The sequence below is a fragment of the Trematomus bernacchii genome, unplaced genomic scaffold, assembly GCF_902827165.1.
Source record: "Trematomus bernacchii unplaced genomic scaffold, fTreBer1.1, whole genome shotgun sequence".
In the NCBI taxonomy this organism is placed as follows: Eukaryota; Metazoa; Chordata; class Actinopteri; order Perciformes; family Nototheniidae; genus Trematomus; species Trematomus bernacchii.
The window spans coordinates 1,866,023-1,893,352 of record NW_022988098.1 but is presented as its reverse complement, the minus strand read 5'-3'; the positions used below and the strand labels follow the sequence as shown (position 1 = coordinate 1,893,352).

Below are 27,330 nucleotides of genomic sequence, written 5' to 3'. Positions count from 1 at the left end.
GATGTCAAACTATTATATTTTTGTGTACAAATCTAAGTTTTCCTTGTTATACAAGTCCAAACGTTACAAACATGCCGGTAGCAAGATGGCTTTGTGGAGCGTGGTTAGGATTTATCAATGTTTGTTGACTTTTCAACCTCAACTGAACAGAGAAAGGTATTTAGCTTGAAAAATCCATGGCCATTATATGTCAAAACAGATGAAAACTGAAGGTTTCCTTTTGGTTCACCTGCCATCAGTGCATGAATGGAGAGCCAATTTCTGTCTGACATTTTCACAGTCTGGCAGAATCGGAAATGTTAAAAGTTTATGAAGCTTAACTGGTCGAAGATAACAGCGGTATTACCATTGTGGTTAAAGGAAATCATCACATTAAATATTAAATTCATCTTCCATTTACGGACACTGCCAATGCCAGAGTGTCATTAAATGTCAGCACTGGCCTGGCTATAACACTTAACACTATACAGGAAAAAGGGTTGGCCTAATTTGGTCCTTACACTTGCAGCAAGCACATATTTAGTTTTCTATTTCTGCAATTAGTAAAGCTAATTGGATATGTTTTTATGTCATTAATATCCTGCATTGCCTTTGGAAATTGTTCCTATAGAAAGTCATGAGTTCATTGTTCCCAATATCAGTGAGCCATGGGTGTGACTAAGAAATAAGCCCTTTGGCGAAGTGAGTCAGAAGCTAGAGCCGCTCCAATAGCTTCTTGCAGCTATCAATATGCAGTTGACAACATAATTGAAGTTATTTAAAGACACGCCATGTGCCACTAGATGGAAGCAAACGGAAGCACAGATTGTTGTTCTTTCTACTTATAGTGCTGGAATACCACTGAATTATGAATTATACTTCAGCTGCTTGAAATACTGGGATAAGAATACTCACATCTTCATTAATTGTTTCAATGTTCTTGTAGACTGACAATCTCAGACCCTTGGATTGTCTACAGACAGCAATCAACCCTTTCTTTTATCACAACCAGGAGGTGTGCTGTCCTGATGCACAGATGCTGAAGGTAGAGATGTTTTTTTCCCCTCCATTTTAGAGTTAATGGCATTTATCCATAGCATGCTACAGGCTCTCTGTGTTTGATGTGGCTGCCTGGCTTTTGTAGGTTTTCTCCTCTTTCCCAAGAGTTTGATTAGTCGTCTCCATTTAGCCGCCACATTACTTTCATTACAGCACGTGCACGCTGGGGAGGGCCCTTCTATCTCCTTGCAGATGGTAGCCACATCTTACTTTCCCTGGATTGGCTCACAGCCTACATCTGTCCCTTACCAGCCAGCGTCCCCCTCATGGCACAGCCCTCGAAGGCTTAATTAAATATCAGACCAAAGCTACCTCTGCCGCTGGCCTGCCAGGGCTACATGGAAAGAGAGGTGGGAAAGAATAGGCCTTTCAAAAGTACACAGGAAATAAAAGAGGGTGAAAGAGACACTGATTGGGGAAGTAACATTGTCTTTGCCAGCTGCTGTCACTGGCAAGCAGACTGGGAGTTGATTTGCACTCATTACTTGGAAATGAGTAGAGCCGGAGGATGAGGACCGCATTACTCCGATCGCGTGTGATTGGAGATGTTGTGCAATGTTAATCTCCTCCCTCTGTGTCCCCAAGATATAGAAAATAAATGGAGATGAAAATCTTGCTCCGCATCTTCACAGTGGGCTGTGGATGATACAAATGGAAGCGGAGAACTGATTATGCAACCGTGGTCCCCTTCCCCTCAAGATAAGGGATTCTATCCAACCAATAATATAATAACCAAACCCCTTTTCAGCGAGAGGTATTTCTAAATACTGTGGCTCAGTCAAATGGATGGAGAGGGAAAATGTATCTGTATGTGGCTTTTAGCGCATTTTACAACTTTTAGGACCTAATGATTTAAATAAGAGTATTTTAAGTCTCTGCACTGGGAAGTTGGTTTACCTCAAATGTGATTAAATGCTGCTTTACATTCATGTCTTTCCCAATGAAAGTCAGTGGGAAAAAGTCATGTTGGGCCCAATGGCATCATGTGACTGACACCAAAGTTGTGGGTTCACCGTTTGGCCACTACTGGAATTCGCTTCAACGCCTGTAGCTCTTCCTGGGGGCTTGGTGCACATACACCCACAGTAGTGACCTTTAAGGAAGGACAGAATGTACTGTATTAATAATCAGATTTCATTAGAGACCTCCCAGTTTACAGATTTCACTGTATAAACACCTAAAGCTCTGACTCTCAAACTGTGCTCGGTGTCTTTACTGATTAACTTCAGACACGTGCCCTTCGTGCTCATCGCATTGTCTGGGTTGAGTATAAAGGCATGGCTTGTGTCTGATTTTACATACTACTACTCTTTTTCCCCATCTACTTCCCATTCTGCTTGGCACTCATTAGGGACCAACTGGGTGTTAGAGGCCATCTCATGTCTGTCATACCAGATAATGGCCGCCATGCTCTTTACCATGCACCTTGTTCACTCTGATCTTTACGGACATCATTATCCTCTCCATGTGATCCAACAGAGAGTGCTGTTTTAATGTTAACCAGAGATTTTGGAATGACTCTACCGTACATCTCTTTTCTTTTAGAATTATGTGCTTTTTGTTTCATCATACAGCCTTTGAAATGCAGTGTAAACGCATTCAAACCGAGATATCTTGTGGTGTTCATTTTCTGTCTCTTCTTTTTCAAACATTTCCTCTTATCATCAGCACATTGCTCTTTCAGTGGCCATTCGTAATTGCTGATTTTGCTACAGTATCTTGTTGTGTGCCGCTTAATAAGCAGGCTTGCTATCAATTACTAGTGCAGCAGGAATGAACACCTGCCTTGTTCTCACTCCATTACCTTCCTGGCACATAACATGCCTTTTAGTATATTTCATATATATTGGCTTTAAAACCATATCTAGATCTTTTTTGTTGTTTTTTAAAGGACCAATCGATGTGTCACTCCCACCTTTTTCCACACCTCAAACAATGCCATCTCCCTATTGGGCTACGTCTTTGTTCTTCCACTTGTTCTTTTTTTCTTCTTTTTGAAAGCAAAAGTCATTTCCTCTGTGCCGTCCCTCTCCGTCGCACATGCCCACAGGACACACTATTTCATCTTGCTTTGAACTCTTTTTAATTTTGCGCAGTAGCAGTTTTTTATTAACATATTTATTCATTTATGACTCCTCTCAGAGCCCTTTGCATATGAGCACACCTTTTATTCTCTCATTCTCTCTCTTTCCCTTTCACCCCTGTCGGCTCTCCACAGAGAACGGGCCCCCCTAATGCAGTGTTAGTTTAATCCCTGCCACCCTGTCGGAGGCTATTTTCTCTGGCTCCTTTTTTTACTTACTACCAAGCAGTGAACAGGGCCAGAGTTTTCTGTCTCTCTCCTCTCACCAGCTCCTGTCCAGACATTCGTAACCCTGCTCACAGAGGGGTTTTTTTCAAGGGAAAGAAGAGCTTCTCTGCAGTGCTCAAGGTCAAGGTGTCTTTCTAGCCAGTGCACAGCGGATCATCCCCTTCCACTCTCCCCGACACCCATTTCCCACCCTGATGGCAGCCACCTGTCAATGGCTGAACTCCCCCACCTAGATAATAATAACCTAGCCAGAGAGCATCTTTCATCAAGTGTCCTCTCTCCATTTGAATAGAGGGAGATTCTGGGCAGGATTCTGAAGAGACAGCTCCTCCTGATATGGGGTTTCTCGCAAGGTGGCTGTGACAGCAAAGGGGATGCAGGGTGGTTATAATTGGAGCAAGGTCATGTGAAAGTTGCCTAACAGTTTGCTTATTTCCCTAGCACTGAGATTGAACCTGGAAAGGAAAATAACCAATTAAACAGTTGAAGTGTGTATTGTATGTGGATGGTATTCTTAACCATGAAAGCTTACAAGTTCTACAGAAGGCTATGTCAGTCTGAGTCCATCCACAGTTTTGTTCTAGACAAAGATATCTCTACAGACAAACATGGATTACCGTGATATTATGTAAAGACATTCTTTTTTAAAGGTCCCCTATCACACTGTTTTACATCAATATATTATAGGTCTTCGATATATACAAAACATGTCTCTGAAGTGTTTGGCTCCAAACACCAAACAGATCATTGCAGCATCCCATAATCCCCTCTGTTTCAGCTCTGTTTCCAAAGTGCTGATTCTCTGTCTGTTACTTTAGATGAAAATAAGGAGCCACTCCCCACGCCCCTCTGAGAGAGATTTGGTTAAAAAGAACACAATGGTGCTCTAGGAGGAGATTAGGTGATAAGGTGGGGGGGGGTTACCTTGGTTGGTGATTGGCTAATGGTTACTCAAGCCAATAAATCGTTATGACATCATAAAGTGGCCAAAATCTGATCAGCTCATTTTCAGACAGGTTTTTTATAAATGGATCAGGACAAAAAGAGAGGGAATCTTTTTTCCTGAAACTTTCAGAATCTCTTTACACAGAGTTGATGTATAAAAGACATGAACAAGTGGATTATGCATAATAGTAGGGCTGCTTGATTATGGCAAAAATCATAATCACAATTATTTTGGTCAATAATTGATATCACGATTATTAAATACGATTATTCATTGACTTTGAAAATATCCATTTATTGAACTTTAAAACAAAAACAAATAATAATTTGAACAGTCTTTTTTGAACTGTTGATTACCCTGAACGTATAATTCAACTGAAAAACCAATACTAAAATAAATGATATATTTACATTTAAATAAATAATATCAAAATAATAAATACCAATAACAGGGTGTCCGCGGGGTCTTAAAAAGTATTAAAAGTTGATAAATCAATTTACCGAAAATGAAGGCTATTAAAAAGTATTAAATGGCATTTTTCAAGGTATTACATTTTGTAGCTTGTTTGTTTTCAATAAGTATATCAATTGTCCAAAGAGGTTGTATTCTACAGTCAGCCTGAATGTAATCATTGCGTAGGTGTGTAGTGTGATTCTGTGTAGTTTATTTATGGCATCCCGTTGGATTTGACGTCATCTGAACAGGACATCGCTCACTGCTTGATAGCGCGCGAAGGTCCGTTTACGCCGGTTGTTAAACAACATCGTTATGGGGAAATGCAAGTCTGCGTCCAAATGGTTGGAAGATCAGGAGGAAGGACCAATCAATACTGTATATAGTAAATGTGAGGTAAAGTGTGTCGCCAATGGAACCGGTTAAAACTCAAAGTGGCGATGAGGTCTTAAAATGTATGGAAAGGGTCTTAAAAAAGGTCTTAAAAGGTATTACATTTGACTTCAGGATGCCTGTATATACCCTGATTAAACAAGATCAACAAATATTTCGGAGCGAACATCCACAAGCTAATAAACATATATAAATATGATAAATACAAATAAATTAGACTAAAAATAAATTAGATCAAATATGTTGCAGTGCACTGTCACAACCTAGCAAAGCAAAATAATTGTTTTTTCCATTATGTTGTTTTCGTAATTGTGGCAGACCAAAATCGTAATTGCGATTAAAATACGATTAATTGCACAGCCCTACATAATAGGTGACCTTTAAAAGGATGCATCCTACTGACTGTGGTGTAACAAGTAAAATATATCTACAAATGACTCGGGTCAGATGTTTCACTTCCATTGAAATATCTCTATATTCACTAGAATGACTGGATGTTCACTGAAAAAGCATCCTAATGGCTTTTTTTCTCGTATGTCTCCATGAGGATCACATTCAGGTTTTTGAGTTAATAATCCTGATCATTTTAAATTGGATTACCATGACATTTGGTTCAGACATTCATCCTCCGTATATTTTCCTCCACCGCCATTGTCATTTTTTTATTTTCATCCATGCAATACTTCCTGAAAAACGAACATCCTAGTAGCCTTACAGTAGCTGTACTCTACTACTGTTGTGTAGTGCTAATGAGCAAATGTTACACACTGTAAAATAAACGTTGGACTTGGTAAACATTATACCTGCTTAGCATAAACATGTTAGCATTCTCAATTTGAGCATTTTAGCAATGACTTTAAAAGACAAAATAGCGTGACTTTATGGACTAAAAAAACGTGTTTATCTATTGTATATTACAGCGCATTTTCAGAAAATGTACTAGATATTGAGATACTCTACTTTCTTTTTGCCTTATTCCATTCTCACAAAGTTGCCTGCATATATGTGGGCTTTTTTTACATTTATTCTGAATGTCTATTTGGATGACTACAGTAATTCCTCTGCTCGGGTTATTTTCCTTGTGGATTGGTGCTGATCTCTGGAGTGTAATCTTTCTCTCCCTCCCTACCGACATAATCCCTTCTTTTTTCACCTACCACACTCACCCCTCTTTTCCTCTTCCCCTGCCTCCCTCAATCAGATGGATAGATAAGATGCAGGCTCAAGGGGGCATTACAGGTGCTGAGCCTATTTCTTAAGTGCTCTGTCTCTCTCTCTCTCCCTGTCTTTCAGATGCCAAGGAGATCGTTTTGAAAGCTCAGATCCTGGCCGGTGGCCGAGGCAAGGGTGTGTTCGACAGTGGTCTTAAAGGTGGAGTGCACTTAACAAAGGAGTAAGTATGCCCCTATCTACATCACACTGTGAGTTCCTGAAGGAAGAGGGATTCATATTATTTCTCCCGCGACGGCGTCTTTTAGAGTGAGGAGGCTCAAAGCGCTCTCTGAAGACGTTCCCCAGACACAAAGACACAGTCAGGATTACTTGTGCTCCAAGTAAACAGTTTTTCTTTCTTCCGTAGCCGCGTTTTCGAGCGCCTACCCTCAATTAAATGTTGAGAAGGGGATTTTAAGGTCGACTGAAGCGTTTTGCACCTCATACGGAGTTTTCTTCTCCTGTGTTGATTTGGTTCTGTGCAGCTGCTGAGTTTATTTTGTTTCAGCTTGGAGTTCAAATGCAAAGTGTGATGAGTTTATGTATTGGTGTGTATCATGTGCATTTTTCAAAAGGTGAAATTGTTTTTCTTTACTCAGGCACTGCAGTTTCCTCTGCCAAAGTCCCATGCACTAAAACAGTGCGATCTTTTTAGTAAAAGTACCGGCCAGCTACTCCCCGCCTTAAAGGCAAAAAAAAAGTGATTTATAACAATCGTCCCAGATATGTATCATCTTCACCCTACTTTAGGGTTCAGAACGTCCGGAATCTTTTTCAAAGTGAGATATGCTGATGTTTATCGTCCCCAGACAGTGATAGGAGTGCGCAGTTCACCTTCCTCTCATCTATCAAAGGATGAGTACAACCCCGGCTTCTTTTTCATTCGCGAACAAAACCAGAGCAGGCTTGAAGAAGCTGCTCTGGCACGCAGGCAGGCTTTAAAACAGAGAGTACACATTGAGGTTCATTCATAGTGATGTGTAGATGTAGCAAAATGTATCCAAAAACTGTGCTTTGTCAGACTACGTTACACAAGGTGCTGAGGCTCTTCAAATAAACTCCTCGGAGATAAATAAATACTTATTTGTGTGTCAGTTCACCTGCTTCTCTAATCTTTCATTTTGTAAATGTTTTTTCTTTGCAGTGATTCTTAGAATAAAAATTAGGGCTCTTTGACTTAAACCCTTTTCCCTTTCAGCCCTGCTGTGGTTGGTGAGCTGGCCAATCAGATGCTGGGTTTTAACCTGACTACCAAGCAGACGCCCAAAGATGGAGTGAAAGTGAAAACGGTGAGCCTCGTCCCAGACTGAAGGAATGAAAGATAGACTCTGCTCTTTCTTTGTGTTTTTTTTCCCCTGACCTCATTTCAAGGCGTTTTGAGTCCAGTAATGCAGTTCTATAGAATTAATGACTGTGAAGGCAGTCTGGCTCTATGTTTTTCCCCCCCCCGTTTTTTTAATAGTTGCCCTACGCTGTTGTTTACTGTGGGTTAGCGCCAGTGACGTGCGGTGAGGTTCATGGCTGGTGAGGCACTGACTCTTTCAGTCAGATTTACAAATATTATAGCCTATTTTGACCTTAATCGAAATATTCTGTTATTTTCAAAAGCTTTTTTAGTCTGATGCTATGATTAATTTTAAACAGACCGATCAACAAAAGGATACCCAAAATCTAAATATTGGATTGTTCTTTCTAAGTAAGATCCCATTTTAATTACAGTTGTGGTCTTACCTTGACTTGAAGATGAATATAAGTCCATGCTATCCTTCTGGACAACAATCTCTATTACTGTTTTGTAAAAGTCCTCCGTATCTTCCTGTAGTTTCAAAAGTTTTGTTTGTTGTTTGCGGTAGAATAACAGTAGCAACAAGAACCTGTGGGCTCACGTGCGCCCCCTTCAGTGCGGCAGAGGTTATGGCTGCCTCCCCATGTAATTGTTTCATTGCCGTTGTATGATAAGACCAGCGAGCCTAAATATGATATATACGTGAAATAAGTTATTTAGAGACTATGGATGGCGAGGATAAATGTAATAAAGGGATCTACAAACATCACATTGGTGACCTACAGTGAGATGGTAACAGGCATGCGCTTAGGGCCCGCTTTCCAGCCAGTTTCTGTGGGGTGACACATTCTGAATTGAGGCAGAGCTCATCTGTGCCTCCCCTCAGAATGCGTCACCCCACAGTAAATGGCTTGAGCGCGCTCACAAAATAAGTGGCCCCGCTAAATTAGTGCCCGCGCTCCAGCAAGTTACTGTGGGCTTACGTGAGGCAGTGCTCGTGCCTGCCTCACTTCTCATCGCTCCCGTAGCGGAGCTCGGCAAATTTGCTGATTTTGACTATAAAATGCGATTGGAATCATACAGAAATCACATTTACACAAGATCAGTGGAGACATTTTATTATTATTATTTAGTTTTTCTTTAATTGTTTTTCCGTTACATTGGAGTATGACAGGTGAGGCTCTGCCTCCCCTGCCTCCACTGACTGCACGTCGCTGGTTAGCGCTGGCCGGTGTTATGCCTCATTGCATAAATTGAACCGGGCCCACTGTGAATTTAAAGTGTTTGGTAAACAACTGTTTCTATGTGCCACTAACAAGCTGGAATATCATTTTCTCCGCTCGCATGCTGCATGCCGTACCTCCTCAAAACAGACATTTCCAGGTGATGAAGCCTTCTCAGTCTTTTGTTCGTTTCGTTGTCTCTCCCCATGTCGGATTCCCCCCCGCTTCCCCCCATTCTGCTCCCACTCCTGCTGCAGACTTTAGGTGGAAACAAATAAGTGTCACTCACAATTTTATAGAAAGCACCTGTGGACTTCACAAAGCTTAGAAATAACTCCATTTGTCAGAGGCTTTGGGAAAGATAAACAAACGGCAACATAAACCGGGCAAAAGGTAAATTGGAAGTGAGGGAGAGGAAGCGATGACCTCCAAGGGGCCATCTAAATTGTCCTACAGAGAAAATCCTCTTTTGGCTCTGAAATCACACCTGGCAAGAGCAGCAGCTGAGTGACCTGAAGGGTCGAGTACAGTAACAGTCACAACCTGGTCTGCCAGAGCTTAGCCGTCAACCTGCCGATGGAGCTCGCGTCAACCCTTCAACCCGTACCGCTCCACGGAGCAGAGAGCACCACGGGGAGGGAGGACAGTAACTCAGCATCTACATGGATTTGCTGTCATGGCACTGATAGAGGGATGAGGAGATAAGGGAAGATGAAGCAGAGGTTGTGAAAGATGGATTTGGAAGAAGACTGAAGGAGGCTAAAACAGGGTTAGAAGAAAGGTAAAAAATGGTGGGAATAGAATACTTTTTTAGTGTGAGTGTGAGACGAGGGAAGAGAGTGTTTGAGTGACTGGAGAAGACAACATTTGGACAAGGAGATAGGGGCGCTGTCTGCGAACATGCAGTGTAGAGAAGGCTATCCATCCTCATTTGCTGGGCGATTGGGTGGAAGCAGAACATAAGGGCTGGGCATGTTCAAACAAACACTTCATCCGAAAACCTGCAGCCCATTAACCACCACACAACTCCTTTCCCTTTTTTTCTTCCAAATGAGCCTCCTGCTTGCTGCCTTTTTCTGCTTATCTGCCAACTCTCAGCTGCTCTCTCTCCTCTCTATTTGCCGCCCTTTCTCTCATTCACAGCATATGAGATTTTCTTTAGAGCATTGATTCTACCAATCTGCTTTTTGCCTTGGCCATTGTGTTCGATGTAGTATTGGATATAGTGAACATTTAAGAATGTACATTTCACCAAAATGCTAAGAAACACCAATATTGTTGCCATCAGGGCCACAGTACATACCTTATTTTATTTTGTATTAGTTTATTCCACAGGGACAGTGCACATTAATAGATATTTCTATGAGTCATCAGGTATCTTTGATCTGTAGTCTTTGCACAGATGTTGCTAAGTCACCCTAAAAACACATTTGAATATCAAAAAATAACATGAAGTCAAGTTTGTACCGTAGCAACATTCCTCATCAGCCACGCTTCCTCCTGCTGTGCCTGTCCAGGTGATGGTTGCTGAGGCTCTGGACATTACCAGGGAGACGTACTTCGCCATCCTGATGGACCGCGCCTGTAACGGCCCTGTCATGGTAGGCAGCCCCCAGGGAGGTATGGATATCGAGGAGGTAGCCGACAAGACCCCAGAACTCATCTTTAAGGTAAATGATTTGTAGCTCACACCCATCACTACAAGATCTAATGGGGAAAAATAACAGAATAAAATATATCAGCGCTAAAAACTAAGTAGGAGCGACTGGTATCGCCCCCTTCCAAAATATGTCTCTTTTAATCAAGGCACTGGTGGCCCCCCCCCCAAACACATTTCTTTTTTGAGATGTTGAAATAAATTGATCTTGTCAGGCACAGATGAACTCATAAGAAAGGTGCAAACCCCTTTGCTATTTTCCCTCTAAAATCTTACTATTCTTTAATCAATAAAAGTATTTGCCTTGAAAGCGTGCCAATGTAAGATTGACACACATATGGAAACTGTGCTCAGTCTATACATGTATAGTCCTGCCTGTGTGAGCACTGCAGCAGCTGAACATGACGCTCACATACAACAAAACACTCAGGCTTAACATGACAGCTACACAGCTTTGTTGCTATGGATTAGATACCATTTACTTAGTCACTTGGGTCCTTGGCAACAGGTCCTTTTCATTGTTAACAGATGTACAATTGAAGCATTACAGCTGGCGTTTGCCTCCGTATTTCTATATATCCTCCTTGCTAGGGTTTGCAGATGTTTGAGTAGATTGTAAAGATCATGCTGAGATTGATGTCATTCATTATTTTCCACTGCAGGTATTGTATGTGCGCGACACGGCTGTTGAGTTGCTATATAACACATTTCACGCTTTACACATCTCATTAAAATCTATATGTTCCAGAACTGCTTTATACAGCATTGTTTTTTACGAGCAACGACAGTCACAGTCACACTTTGATTATATCCCCCTTAAATCCCTCATCCATTTTTATACCTCAGGAGAACCAAATAAGCGAACTTCTTTTTTTCTGAAAGTCAAAGACACAGGAGTCTGATGGTCATAAATCCATCGCTTCAGCCCCGAGTCACCTTTTTCTCTGCGTCTGACAGCTTGCCACTAGCTGCCTAATTATGATGTCGGCAGTTTAATATGAACATCCGCTTTGTGTCAAATTATAGCCAAACCTCTTGTTCTCCCTCACTCCCTTTCTTCATTTGTTTCCCTCCCTTTTTCTTTCTCACTTTCACTGCCAATCTTATAGGAAGTCATTGATATTTTTGAAGGCGTGCGAGACGACCAGGCTCTTCGCATGGCAGCTAATTTGGAATTCAAAGGACCTCTGCAGAGACAGGTAATGTGTGCTCAGAAGGCTTTAAAGACACAATGCACACACAAACATATGGATGTATCCTCGTTGACAAACAGACCAAACTTTGGCTATTCATAGTTTTCTAGAGGCAAGTTGTGAAGTGTCACTACACTAGGCTCTCTTGCCAGGTGGTCTATTGTCAGATATCCGGCTGTGACGCACACCCCGGCTGAGGGAAACTTCACTAATGGTACCATTATTCCATAGAGCATGCTCCTATTGATTTTGTCAGTGAATCAATCGGTAAGAGACACTTCGGGCAGCCTATAATTCTAAGGACAGTTAAATATATTGTTTTTTCTAGTCACCTCAAATGAAAATATCTTGCTCAGACAGCATTAGCTAGCAAAATGTGAAATTGTTCATGAGCACGCCAAGTTCACTTCAGATCACTTCTTCTCTACAGTCACAGTGGCATTATCAATCAATGTAGCTCAGAATCTTAGCAAACAGCATATGTGGAAATCAGCAAAGTATATCTAGCAAACTGAAAGGCAAGGATATCTTCAGTTCTGTTCGCATCCAATTGTATGCAATGCTTTTTTTTGCAGGATACTGAATAGGCATTGATTTCAAACAGGCAAGCAGAGAAATAGAAAGTAATTGGTTAAGTTTCTGCATTGTCGGTACGCCTTTCCTCGGTTGCTGTGAGTCGGCTGCCAGACTGTTTAATTCAGAGATAATTGCCGCTCTTCTTATAAAATACCTCTGCTGTCTTGAATGAGCTATGGGGATGACAGGATCTTTGTGTGAATGCAAGTGTGTGTGAAAGAGAAAAAGTAAGTGAGATTGGTGGACGGTGCATTCAGAAGTCTTTCAGTGCAATGTCAGGCTGTCGGCATTACTAAAGAACCGTTGCAGCAATAGAGAGATCAATTGAAAGGCTTATAAATGGGGGGTTTTGACTGAGAAGATTTAAGTGTTGTGGTATATCCAGAGGTGGAATTCTAATTCATTAAAAGTACTAATACAGTACTGTTCAAATATTCTGGTACAAGAAAAAGTCCTTCATTGTCAATGTGTTTCGTTAAAGTATTACATGTCAAATTAACAAATGCAAAGATATCTAAAATTAAATTACTCAATTAAAATTAATCATAAAAGCAAGAGATGTGTGTGTGTATATGTGCATATGTGTGCATATATATATATATATATGTATTTATTTATTTGACTATTTATCTATTTATTTACCTATTATTAAACAATGAAGTATACCTATATTATGAAGCAAATCATGTATAAATACAACGCCATATGCATACATCAAATGTAACTGACACTGTAATCCCCCTACCCCCCACCCTTCATGTTATGTCCTGTCCTACTTGTAATGTATGTGAGCCATGTCCTTGTCCGTGTGTTTTTGTCTTTTGAAAATGTTTAATAAAATATAAATGTTAAAAGAAAAAGATTATTCAACATTTATGAAATTGACTTTATAGATACCAATTAATGATCCCTAAATTGTCCAATTGATTAATCAACTAAGCTGTTCTTGTTTACGTTTTTTAAAGTTTCATTTATAACAAAACATCATATTTAAGAAACTACTGTATTCTTTATGTAAAGATCTTGATTTCTAACGTAAATTAAGATGCATATTGTACATTAGAAAGTAGAATATTTTCCTTTTGGATTGTAGTGGAGTAAAGGTGTAAGTGGCATTAAATAAAACCACCTGACTTTTGCACTGAAGTACGATACTTTAGTATATACTCACTTTTGCCCGGTATAAATCCTGTATGAAAAAAATCAGGGTGAAAATAACACAACAATAAGATGTTATCACAGTACTTTAGTCCCTATATGATCTAATGCCTATTATTTGTTTTGTTATTTGCGATATGAGTAAGAATTACAAAAACATATATTGCACACTTTTACCTTTTGAACAACTTTAAATTATGCATTTTGGTTTATACATCGGCATTGCATTGATCAACCCTCGTGGTGCCGACTTCACCTGCTGAACTCAATACAAAAAGATGAATAACCAAACTAATTAAGAATGATTTAGTTTTTTCAATAATAAAACTGGTTGAATAGTAAAAGATAGATACTTGGCAGTCGTGTATAGACGCAATATTACATTACATTTCATTTAGCTGACGCTTTTATCCAAAACGAATTACAATAAGTGCATTCGACCAGGAAGATACAAACTTGAAGAAAACAGAATCATAAAAGTACATCAGGTTTCGTAGAGCCAAAACATTTCAAGTGCTACTCAACTAGCTTTTGATAAGCCAGTCCTTTGTTAGTATATAAGTGCGTTTTTTTTTTTTCATTTTATTGCTCGAAGTGGAGTCGAAAGAGAATATTGCCACTCGAAAATCAGAATATGATATGCTGTATTGTTTGTTGTCCCCACACACACACTGAGAAGTGCATTATAATGTTATATATCTATGTAGCCATATTAGTCTGTGATGCATGTCCTATTTGCCAGTCGTCACATATTTAGAAACAAACTCAGAGTGTCATGTTGAAGGTGGTTCGTCATGTTTTATGCATCCTGTGCGGGCGGCTGAGCGGCCTTGGTGGGGCCGAACCGTGAAGTAATAATTACTGTATTATATGTCCCTCGCAGGCGGCAGATCAGATTAAGAGGCTCTATGATCTGTTCATGAAAGTCGACGCCACTCAAGTCGAAGTCAATCCTCTCGGAGAAACTCCCCAAGGACAAGGTACCATGTTTCGCATGCAAAGTCCTCTCCTTGTGTGTCTGTATTTGTGTTATGTCATTGCATGTGTCATTAACTGCCACACAATCAATGTTAAACATCAATATTTCACCTCTTTACACAGAGAGCAGTTTTGTGCATGCAGCCACCTGTTAACCACTCTGCCAGATACAGGCACACTTATCTCCTCGGGTCTGAATGCGTTTTGCAAAGTGTAATTGCAACACGTTGACGTCAGTTTCGTGTCAGCATGACTTTGTCTTGATCAAAATCCAAATGGCTTCAGGGAGCAGAGATTTCCATATTCATGGGATGTTGATGTTTGTTGATGATTCCTAGTTGCTGATGATTAACTAAAAGCGTACAGCCTATCATCAACTAGTAATGAGGTATTACAGCAGCAGCAACATCCTTCATTTACTCCACAGTCGTCAAACAGCAGCCACTCAGGGGAAGCTCTGTAAATATGTAAAAAAAATAAAAGAACATCTGATAAGATGAATGCTTCAACCAATTTAAATGCTGTATACATGCTGTATATCAGGCCTTAAAATGTCCCAGTAGCTAACCCATTAGAGCTATTTCACCATGTACAAAGGCCTAACCTCAGCAACATATGAAAACGTGGCCTTTTGCTGCATGTCCTCCCCCCTCTCCCCCCTTTCCTGTCTATCTTTGGTTATTGTATCCATTATAGGATAGTACATCTATTAAAAAGATAACCAAACTTAACAACATTTCAATTGGTTTTTATTTAGCGTGATACCATTTGTGTCAAGTTTTGTTTTATTAGAATTAATCAAAAACTCTTCAGCTTCATAACTTATAAAACCATAATCCAATGTTTTCTTTGTAACATGTAGCTGAACAGTTCTTTTAATTACTACCTTTTATATTTTAGAATATAAAAAACTAATTAAAAAGGGTTGGAAAAAGACCATCTTGCATTCCCTTTCTTAATAGAAGTATTTCAATGTCATTTCAAATGGTTTCTGTTGCAATATTCATTGTCTTGTGTTGAAATGTGCTTCATAAATAATCTGGCCTTGCCTCACCTGTAAAGCGGTGTAAAAGAGTGGTAACAATGTAAGATTAATGGAGGTCTGAATTGACAGTCGTTCTTTCTTAACAAGCGACACAATTGCCTGGTTACTTTTCTCTTGACGACCTCCTATGTGATGGGTCAGAAAAAAAGGTATTTTAATAATGTGTTAAATGCGACTTTGAGTACAACTTTCATTTCTTTTACGGGTCAATCTTAAACTCATGGGCTCAAATCCTGCCTCAGTCCAGAGTCTACAGTCGTTGCATGTGTTTCTCTCTCTCTCCCTCTGATATAAACACTTGAAATCCCAGAGACAAACCGAGGAATGTGTAAAAGAAATGTGAGAAATGCAGTCCCTCAAAAGTCATTTAGCACAATACATTTCACAACAAGACACCAGGGGAGGTTAGCACGCAAACATTTCAAGCGCTCATCATTGAGACGAGAAATACATTAAGCATTGTCTGACATGAAGCATATTATAGCTGTTGTGCTGCGCTGTAGTTGAACTTGTTCTGAACTTTGTTTTCCTCCCAAAGAATTAAGAGTGATTGTCTTGTCTGTGGAGCCGAACAAAGATTGACTGTGAAGCGTCCTATCGAGACGTATTTACTACACGCTGAAAATGCATCGCTTCTTTGATGTTATTTAGTCTCCACTAGAGCAGATTCTTGTTCAAAGTATGCTTTATCAAAGATTGACAAGAGAAGTTTGTTGTTTCATGATTTCTTATGAATATTAATGAATAAAATGAGTCCTTTTCAAACGATGAATTTTCACAGAGAGGTACGAGTTTCCTTTTCTAGCAGTAGGAAGACGCAGTGGCTGTGATTGAGGCAGGCTTTGTAGACAAGCTTCACATTAAAAATCCTTCTTTGGTTCGATTTGTTCACACGTCACTAGGGAACGCTGCTGTTCTCCGGCAGGCATTCAAAAGAGACGTGCGTTGGGAAGGGACATTTCTCAAGGGTGGAGAATTTGTATTTTTTTGTCTCATTTTGTTATAGCTCAATTCATTTTGTAGATGGACTGCAATAATGGATATGTCAAAACAAAATATATTTGTGTAGCGGGAGTGCAACTTCACCGAGAGGACACATACATCTCCATCTCCCAAGTCCCGTGTGTGTGTGTGTGTGTGTGTGTGTGTGTGTGTGTGTGTGTGTGTGTGTGTGTGTGTGTGTGTGTGTGTGTGTGTGTGTGTGTGTGTGTGTGTGTGTGTGTGTGTGTGTGTGTGTGTGTGTGTGTGTGTGTGTGTGTGTGTGTGTGTGTGTGTGTGTGTGTGTGTGTGTGTGTGTGTGTGTGTGTGTGTGTGTGTGTGTGTGTGTGTGTGTGTGTGTGTGTGTGTGTGTGTGTGTGTGTGTGTGTGTGTGTGTGTGTGTGTGTGTGTGTGTGTGTGTGTGTGTGTGTGTGTGTGTGTGTGTGTGTGTGTGTGTGTGTGTGTGTGTGTGTGTGTGCATCCCAAAAGTTGTATAGACATAACAAGAAATACCCTTATTAGCATAACAGTTACATTTTCATTGGTTTAAAGTTTTCAGGTGATCCCAGCTTGTGTAAAACTATCTGGAATTTAATTTCTTTGAATGAACAATCGGGTACTGGCAAACACACATATATGCTTTCTGGTTAAGAGTTGGATTAAAAGACTGTGGACTCCCAAACTCTACAGTATCATTGAACATATCAACAACTGCTGTTAAGATTAGCACCAAGACAAAACATGAAGAGAAAGGGTTGCAGGTTTACGCCTTGTTTTGTGATGGAATATTTCAGTTACCTTCATTTCCTGGTATCCTGAGACCATATTTCTGAAGCTTCCTTCTAGAAAGACTTGATTACTAGTCATGAGATTTTAAGAATAAGGACATTTACTTAGAAAAGTTAGATAAAAACGCTTCATAGAGCATCTTAGTTGTTAGGAGAGTTCTAAGGTGAAGGAGTTAGGAGTAGGGAAGAGGGCTTTCATGAGGCTAAAGGCTTTCCAGAAAATGGCGGAAAGACAAAAAAGGAATATTTTCCAAACACTGAATAACAGTGAGTAAATGAAAAGCTACAGAGAAGATAGTGCAGGGATAACGTTTGTAGTCAATCTCATTAGAAAGAGCTCACATTTCCCACCCAGTGTATGAAATGAGCTGATAGACGCTATACATGTAACTAAATGCTCTAATTAAACCTATGAGTTTCACTCTCCACCCTAAGCCCATTATGCTAGACAGCTTTGCACACCGTCTTAGATACAAGCTAAGCAAGCTGTTAGCCCGAGTCTAAGAATATGCATTGTTTAAAACCTTTTAGCATCAACTAAGCACTATTTCAAAGAAACGTACCAACAGGGTTACCCACACCTCCTCACTAAGGTGAACGACTCGGCCCCTTTCTTGTTTACAGTTGCTATGAGAATATTCCTGACTCCTTGCTTTTGTAACTTTTGGACATTTAAGTCACAGTAAGGTAGCCAATAAACTAACTTGCCCAAAACATTAAACTATTCCTTAGATTAAGTCACTGAATATGTTATAATTCTTTGGCCTGCTATTTTTCCAGGAAAGCTTCACGAGGTTGGTCTCTTTGAAGTGTAAAGGAAATGTCCATTTACTATAATGGTATATCCCTGAGAGCCAGTGTCAAAACACCCGCCTCAGGAAGCCAACCTTTGAAATAATTAAGACCAGTACGCCGAGGGAAATTCATTAATTTCAAGTTTTAAAATGATGATTAATTTGCTTTTAATACCTAAGGTCCTCTTTCTCTTCCCTTGCCTGTGATTTTCCCTTTTCCTCACGTGTGTTGCTATATTTCTTCCTAACTCTGCTTTTGTTTTATCCTCTGTCCTCCAGTGGTTTGCTTTGATGCTAAGATCAACTTTGACGACAATGCCGAGTTCCGACAGAAAAGTGTGTTTGCCATGGACGACATGAGTGAGAGCGACCCCACGGAGATGGAGGCTGCCAAGTGGGACCTCAAATATATCGGACTGGATGGAAACATCGCCTGCTTTGGTACGGAAACAAAACCCTATAACGGAGCTCATTGCTGCACAGAAATGCCAACCATTAAATGAATTCTCACATAAGCCAACTCCTCCTGGCATAAAGCTTTAATGCGCCTCTCAAGTTGCATAAGTGAAAAGCTCAGGCACGGTTAAAACTTGGTCAAAGTAAAAGCAGCCTGGGCTCTCCTCCAGTCCACATTACGAGGAGCAGCTTTCTGAGGGCTCCAGAAGGAATGCTGCCGTAACCAATGCGTTCTAATTAGCTATAATCCGCCCTGAAAGTCTCCAGCGAGCCAGATTGTTAGCATTCTCATTAAAGGCCCCCTCTCTTGTCATAAATCAAAGCTTTTACAGTGTACAGCAGCACTAACAGGTGCTCGTGCGTCTTACCCCGTGGCCTCATAAACACATTAGATGTCTGTTAGCACTAACACTACACACACACTTTCTGCATCCCCAGCAACCAGCCTCTCTTAAAGTAACAGCAGCTTTTAAGGCCCTGCCGCTTCCTTGAGAGCTGCGTAAGCCACCAAAGTGACAGCTGTTCAAGCGAATTTCCCTTTTATTGAGACCTCTGTCGGGGAACTTGCCAGGACACAAGTACAGCTTGGCTAAACCAAATGATGTAAGACGTTTGTGTTCTCTTGGCTGCCGCACACCTCAGCAGGATGGTGGCATTGGCAGTTGGCTAAATGATGGCAAAGGCCGGGATAAAAAGGGTAGCAGAACCTCTTTTAATCAAAGCTCTTTTGTCTGAAGTCGGGAGTTGAGTCATAATCAGATGTTCACTGAGTTGCTTGATTTAAAGCATTGAAAAGAATATTTCCAACCAATTAACTTTTTTGAAAGCCGTTTGCTCTTCTTTGCTTGATATGTCTGGCTCGATTCTTTTCATGGGTTTACGAACAGTACATGTTATCTCTTCTTAAGCAGTGGTAGTGTTATTTTTAATTAACTCATAGCTGCTAGTCATACAGGGATTTGTGTTTCAATTTCAGGACTTTAGGGAGGACTAACACTCAGATAGGTACCGTTAACACTCAACATAAAAAAACGGGTACATCTGAAACAAAAAGTCTCATTCCATTTTGTTAATACTATCCTCCATATTTCAATATGCATTTTTAAATATAATTTGAACTGACTTACTTAGTGCATGTTTTACAGTGAATGGAGCCGGTTTGGCCATGGCCACATGTGACATCATTGACCTGCATGGAGGAAAGCCAGCTAACTTCCTGGACCTGGGGGGAGGAGTCCAAGAGAGGCAGGTGTACGAGGCCTTTAAGCTGCTGACTGCTGACCCTAAGGTAGGAACAACGTTTGAAATATTTTTTTTTATAGCTAAGCTAGAAAATCTTGTAACGATGAAACAAGAGCCAAATGAAGTCAGAAAAAAGTACATGTCAACTGTTGAATTGTGTTTGACATTGCAGTCATGTATCTTGTCAACGCACATTCACAAAGCCCTGTCTGTCTGTTTAGGGCTTTGTCACTGAGACAACAGTGCTCATTAGACTGGGAACCTTGGCATATGTCCTTGTTTCACTAAGAGAAACACGGTCTGGGAGGCAGTGTGAATATATCCCATCATTTAAAGTTGCAGAGGCATGATAAATCATAGCTCTGTACTCTGCACTACAACTCATATACAGTCTCATTATCACTTGTGCATCCACATACATGTACAAATGCATATTTACACACAGAACATGCTCATATGCAACCGAAAAATTAATTTTAATTTAACCCAAAAGCCTGCTTCTGAAAGTCTTGCCGCTCAGGATGAGTGGCAACTTGGGGTGTTTTACAAGTGATTCAGCTCTATGTTCTGAAAGCTAATAACTCCAAACTAAACAATATGAGCCCTGTAACCATACCGCAGTGCAGATTGTGTGTTGACAGTCATCACACCGCTAATTCCCCCGCGGCTGTCAATCCCGCTTCCCTGGAGTGAGCTCCGGTGTCCTCTCTGTTAGCATCTCTGGCGTGATTGTAATACAGAGTAAAATTTGATACCAATTTAGTCTTCTTCCCTCTTTTAAAAAAACCTATATCATCACATATGGACTTCACTTGTCATGAAATGCTTTAAAAACGTTTTTTACAGACTTTATATACAGTAAGAATGGGACGTAGTCAACATGACCCCACCCGTTTTGTTTGTGGACTAAGGTTTTGAAGTCTTGAGTTTGGTGTTTTTGCCGTCGCCATCTTGCAACCACACGTAAGACGAGAAGATGCAAGTATTTTTTATCCATCAAAAAAGTGAGAATTCAATTTCATCAACTCATTTTCTCATAGACTTCTATACATTCAAACTTCTTTTTGCAACCAGTGGCATCGCCCCCTGCTGGATATTAGCGAAAATGCAGGTTTTAGGCACTTCTGTATGACTTCACTTTTTCTCACACGTAGGTTTCTGCTGTGTTTCATACGAATTTGTCCCACCTTTACCGACCTACTGTAGGCGTAGTCATTTTCAACCACAGCTTCCAGTACTTGTTCCCGTATTTACGAGAGAGGTGGTCTCAAACTGAATTTAGATTTCCTTCTTTTTCACGAGGCTTTGAAATATATCGACTGTAATACAGGTATGGAAATTGAAGCTTTTTGTGAAGAGTTCTGCCTCGTATTTATGGCACAGCAGTGAACAGACCTGTGTTGCCCACCTTTTATACTGTAGATGAATGTTAAAAACCTCCTGACCTTAACACCCCAGCAGGTGATACAATTCCTCACTCAGATTTCCATTGTGCATAGATTCATTTTGGTCTCATGTGAATACCACTCAATGGTGGGGTAGGGGAAAAGCTAAATGAATATTGTGAATGATAAATAACTGCCATCAGCAGGGGAGGGACGCAATTACAAAGAGTAGTCACTCTCACCTGGCATGGGGCCATCAACTATAGTTTTGATTATTATTAAAGCCTTTTAAAAAGTGAGTTTCTGCAGAAGCGAACGGGTTTTAAAGTCTTCAAAAAAAAGAAGAAAACTCCTGCATCGACGAGACCATCCTCCTCCCGTTCCTCCTTCCCTTTCTGTCTTGGGCTGATTCCCTAGATCCAGATGGGGGAGTAAGCCCGCTGTCTGTCCCTCCTGCTGCTGTGTATGGAAATAGAGACAGGGAGCTCCTCCCTCACGGGGAAGAAAAGTAGAATAGGATTGACATTAAACTGGGTTGGAAGCACCATTAGCATTTCAACCAGGGGAACTGAGAAACCTGCTCTGATCTGTGGAGGGAATGTTAATCATTTCACAGAGCGCAGGAGAGAGAGAGAGCTGACAGAGAGCGCTACTCATTTGCATTTAGTTTCTCTTTTTCCACAAATTACCACTCCACAACTCAAAAATACGAGCACAATTTAAAATTAAAATCAGTCCCGAGGATAGGTGAGTATAATAAGGCAAAAAATGATTGACTAAGTTATTGAGTGAGCATTGTTTAGGCAATCAGTGCGTATGGCTTTTAAATATGCAACCCGTTGTTGACAATTTATTCACAATTTAATTCCCGGGTGCACTGGTTCACCTGCATTTCATCTCATTATTGTTCCACCTTTTTGAAAACATTTTCTTCTTCTCTCAGCTAATAGTTTTGTTGTGTTATATTTGTTTCCGCTGGTACTGCATAAAATGAGTGGCTGTGGGGAAGGACATTAATGTTGTGCTGCATACATGAATATATACACTATGTACTATTACTTTTGGAATGTTTATGTGCTGTGGTAATGACAGAAGTGCTTTTTAAAGGCCAGGCAGGCGTGAAACAGCAGGAAATATCCCGCTGTAATGACGCCACGCATTTCCACAAAAACAGGTATATTTCGGTGTATTTCTTCTCAGTCGTCTTTTTACGCTTTTGTCTGCCTCCCTCCGTCATTCCCGCTCTCTCCCTCTCGGTCCCTCTCGGTCCTCCGCTTTGATGTCTGAGGCTCATTGTGCTGAAAGGAGTGGAAGTGATGCAAGTGTTATGCTGGCAGTGAATAGCAGACGGAGATGACAAAGCCTCCCTTTCTTCTTGTCCTCTCACTTCTCCGGCATCTACCCTTACACCATTCATTACCTTAAACATTATTATTCTCTGGAAGGAAAGCAAAGGGAGTGATGGGATGGGGAAAAGGTATGTGAAGTGAGAACAACAGAAGAAAGAAAATAAAGAATAATAAAGCATTGTGTAGCCCAGTGTGTGTTAAAAAACGTGAGATGTTATGTAGCTCAGCTGGGTGTAATAGACTATTCAGCTTTGTTTGAATTCCAGCCCCCGGCTTTTTAAACGTGGACATATTTATTTTTCATGCTAAAATAAATAGCTCCACTTTCTTCATCTCCAGACACAGCACAGTCTGAATGGCTGAATTTATTGAGGTTTCCTTCATATCACCTGTAGGCACGAAGCAGGAGCAGGCATCAAATACCAACAGCCAAATTACCTGGTTATTGCCTGGCGCCTGGGCCTTCAAGAAAGTGGCAGATGGATGTTTTGTCCCACTCGACATCCATTTTGTTCTTAGAGCTTAAGGCTGTTTTCTGTCATTTGTATAGGCTACAGTACATGATAACATATTTATCTAACACACCCTTGTTGTTCGTGTATTTCTGTTTAAGTGCCACCAGTATATCAAACCACATGTTATCAATAGTGGTTACTAAATATATTTTATGACAAAAATGTCATTAAAATAATCAAAATAGCCTCATTTTTTCCTGGTGCTTTTACATTTTATTTTGACAAATCCAGAAGCACATCTTGCTAATTTGCAAATGAATAATCATATGCCTCAAATGTTTCCCCCCTAGGGTTGACACATTTTGACATACAGTGTCATCACACATATGTTTTCAGTGTAATCAAACCAGTGAAAGGCTCATCTTTAAAATATGTATGCAATTGATAAGAAGAAAATAGCAGTTTGCTGGTGAATATATTCACTAGAAGGGCGTGGGAGACTATCTACTGTGAACACCTGCACTCCCTCCTGTGTGGCTGTGAGCATCCTGCTTTTCACATCTTATTGTAACTTTGCTGCATTTTTGGTGTTCAACTCAATGTGATATAATCTAAAGTCATATTAGTACAACTTAGTGGTAATTGTAAATGAATGTAGTGCCTTTCCAGTCTTTAACGACCCCTCAAAGCGCGGTGCCACCTTTTAACATTCACTCACAATCAGACGATACTGGCCATGCCATCAGGAACAATTACGGGTTAAGTATCTTGCCCAAAGATACATTGACATGTTGACTGCACGCCGGACTAGGGGGTCTTATATTCCCCCAGTCCTTCTGACTGTTAGATGACCACACAACCTGGAAGCTACAGTGGGGACAGGTGATTATTGAAATCAATGTTGAAGTTAAATGTGTCTGCTGCCTGGCAACTTTGTGTTTCTAATTCACAATCAACAAAATACTTTCCCCATAGTTTTGCTACTTCACTGAGTGAACCAGGGGCGGTAGATACATTTTTACCCTCTGAGAGTGACATTTTGTTCTACACACGCTTTGGGCAGAGCGCCAGTCAAATTTCCGTTGTTGTGACTTTTAAATGTTCTGCCTCCCGTTCAGTGCCTCTGTGAGTGCACAAAAGAAAATGAGCTGGAGGACAAACAAAAACCAATTTGAAAAAAAAAGGCCATTACTATTTTTCTCTTATCTTTTTAAGGTAATCACAAAGGGACATATTGTGTCAGTGCTTTCTCTCTGCATACGTGTCCATGTGCCTCCGTGTGTTTTCTTGCTCGATTGGTACCTGCAGGCTTGTGTAGTTCGCCGTGCTGCTGCGTTGTTTAAGGCGAAGCAGGCGTGCTCCGCTCTGAGGCTAAAAGAGGCACAGATTGTTGCATTAGCATTAGTTCAGCTAGGCGACCCTCCTCCCGGGCAGATTTGGAGGTGTGTTCATAATGCATGTGTTAATGTTGTTGCGTAATCACGCTGTTGATCATGAAACATCTTTTTCCAGCTCCCACGGGCATGCGTGTGTGTTATCTCAATTATAAAAGCTGAGGCTCACCTGCGAGTGTGCCTTTTTCCCTCCCTCGGTCGTGTGGGATCATTATGCACGTCCCCTAATGTTTTTGCCCCCATTGCCCAAACGTTATCCCTTCTTTCCAGCTCAGTGACTCTGCTTTACCTCCCCAACACTTTCTTCCATGTCGCAGTGACAGATCTGAACCTGGCCAACTCCCAAGTCCCATCTGCCCCTTCACATGGGTCACCACTATTAGTACCTCTCCAACACTGTTTTCTATCAAAATGCATGTTTTGTTATTGTTCAGCACTACTTACATGGTGATACCTGCTGTGGCCTTGTGTGACTTCCTGCCAGTCAGTCATCTCACTATTTCCTCTTTTGGTTCCTTCCTCTTCTTTCCATTTCTACTTCCTCTCTCCGCTTCTTTGTATCTCTCTTTTCTTGCCTGTAGCCTTTCATCTAGTCAAATCCTGTTAAAGTCAATGTGAGGAGCTTCCCTCGGTTTCATGCCCGCTAGCTAAATCTCATAGGAGCCCAGGCGCTGCCTTTTTCGTCCCCATATGGAGACATCTGAGTCCATGTCTAATGCTCCTCAACATGAATGGAGTCACAGCAAGGAATTGGTTCTGGTCCAAGGACAGGTGACCCAGAGAAATGTGTTGTAAGAAGAGCACCGTCCTGTCTTCATGCTGCACAGGAGAGAGTTAAAGAAGACGTATTTAACCGAGCTGCGTCCTTTGGGTGCAGGACTGCGATGGAAATCACACAGCTCATTCAGAAATGCAAATAGGTGCAAAAACATTATTGTGTTGTCCCCCACGAGTCCCCAACAACTTTTAATCACAGGAGTCACCTGTGTTGCAAGAACCCCCCTTTGTGTGTTATTTTAAAAAAGAAATCACCTTTCCGCCTGAAGCCGAGGGCCTGTGGGAGTTGCTCGTACCCTGGGTTATAAACACAGGCAACGCAAAGCCGTTGAGAAAAGGAGAGGAATGGGGGAAAAACAAGCTACCACGGTAATGGAGTTCATTCCCAGTGCACAGAATATTGCACAAGTACTAAATAGGGGGCCAGCAGAAGAGGGACGAGTACTTAGTCCTGCCTACGCACTGGGGCTGCTATATCGAGGCCAGGCCAAAGAAACAATGCTTGAAACAGGCAGGGAGCATTGTGGGTATATGTGCTCAAAGGAGAAGTGGCTCTCGAGGTGATTAATTTCTTCTTTTTTCAGTTATAGGCTGTGCAGGTTATTGTATTGGCTAGCCATTATAAGAGAAAGGCTCTACCTCACATAATGGTTTTCTCGCAGATTTGCTTGCAATGCATTAAAAGCCTGCATTCCTGAGACATACGGAGTTGTTTTTTGCTGGTACATTTAATATCCCTGCGACAATGTGGGAAGCTTACAGTTATGCTATTTGATAAACTCCGAGTCACTGACCCCATGTTGTCACTTGAAATGTCTTCATCACAAGCCAAATGCATTGTAATTAATCTGTGTGAACACATATTGTATTAATGTTTTTTTTTTCTTCTTCAGCTTGTAGTCGGTGTGTGTTTAGATTTGAAGGCTGCACATTGCAAGTCAGTAATGTATAAGGCAAAGGTTTGTTTGTGTTTCAGTGAACCGTACATTTATAGACCCATGCAGAGCTGGTGGACTCGCTTATTACACACTTTCCACCTTGAATTAATAAACATGTATCCGATGCTTTTCCAGCAGTTATGTATATTACATAGATAAAGTTTGTTGGTAATAGTTCTAGATTTAGATGCGTTACTTTTTTCTTAACTACATTTTCCATATGTTGTACGAACACGTCTATAGGTGCCGCAGAACAAATCATTATTCCTTGGAGTGACACCAGGTCTGTTCAAGTGTTGATTGTTCTATTTTTAAATACTGCTTGTGCATAGAAACGGAAGTAACAGTGGTTGATGACAGATATTCACCAACAATGTTGATGGGTCGTGACGTGTGATGCATACTGTATCTTGCGTTTTTTTGGCATTAAAGGAAGACAAAATGTTTTATGAATGTAACATTAGGAGTGCTTTTTTTTTTTTAAATGTGTTTCAGGAAAAAGTTGCTATGACACATTTTCTTTGTATATCGTAATAGCTTTAGTCTACTAATGTTTGAATACACTTTACATGTAATTATATATTCATGTTACACATAAGCATGCAAGATAACCAAAGGTACCACATATGTTTTATTACAATAAATACATTGGCAAGAAGTCTGTTATTTTAACCCTATACATATTGCAGTCAGTCATGTGTCCAAGGTCATGTTAATATATCACGTTGGATGTTACTGACACTGCAACGCCATGTTTTACTGAAAGCAAGGTCGGTGGTCGTTAATAAATGATTGCTTGATTGATTGACTGACTGATTCAGTAATGTGCCGTAGGCAAATTCATTATCTTCAGGGCATTGATTACCCTTTTAGAATAGCAATGCTTGTGTTGATCTAAATGCATCATGGCCACGCTGCTACTGACCGACCAGGGTGAGTGTGGGCTGGACCACAGCTGGCTCGGTGAACAGGTGTTTCTGATAGGGAGTACAGTCGTCCCAGATTAAGAGAAAGCAAGCTACAGAGACACTCAGAGAGGGTGCATGTGGGCGAGCAAGAATAATTCTGCCGCAGAGTCGTGCATTTGTATGAGATAGTTTGAGACACAATTAGCCATTTGCATTTTAATCCACTTAATTTACAACATACTACACATATGTTGCCACTCACTCCCACTGACATTTCTACACACATTTCCTATCACCTAAACTCTTGAATCCAAACTCTTACAATACTAGCTTGAAAAAATACACTGCCATGGACACAATAACAAATGCATGCAGTCTTACAGAACATGTACTCGCTA

At 40.7% G+C, this 27,330-nt stretch overlaps 1 protein-coding gene across 1 annotated transcript in view; it reads left to right on the top strand.

Annotated features, from left to right (window-relative positions):
• Positions 1-27,330, top strand: part of suclg2 (succinate-CoA ligase GDP-forming subunit beta) — a 99,367-nt gene that overhangs the window by 35,320 nt on the left and 36,717 nt on the right. Inside the window, exons 3-9 of the mRNA XM_034121925.1 lie at positions 6,435-6,534; positions 7,552-7,642; positions 10,379-10,531; positions 11,628-11,717; positions 14,329-14,425; positions 18,308-18,469; positions 19,630-19,772. Of these exons, the coding sequence (XP_033977816.1) occupies positions 6,435-6,534; positions 7,552-7,642; positions 10,379-10,531; positions 11,628-11,717; positions 14,329-14,425; positions 18,308-18,469; positions 19,630-19,772 (836 nt within the window). The remainder of the gene's footprint in view (positions 1-6,434; positions 6,535-7,551; positions 7,643-10,378; positions 10,532-11,627; positions 11,718-14,328; positions 14,426-18,307; positions 18,470-19,629; positions 19,773-27,330) is intronic.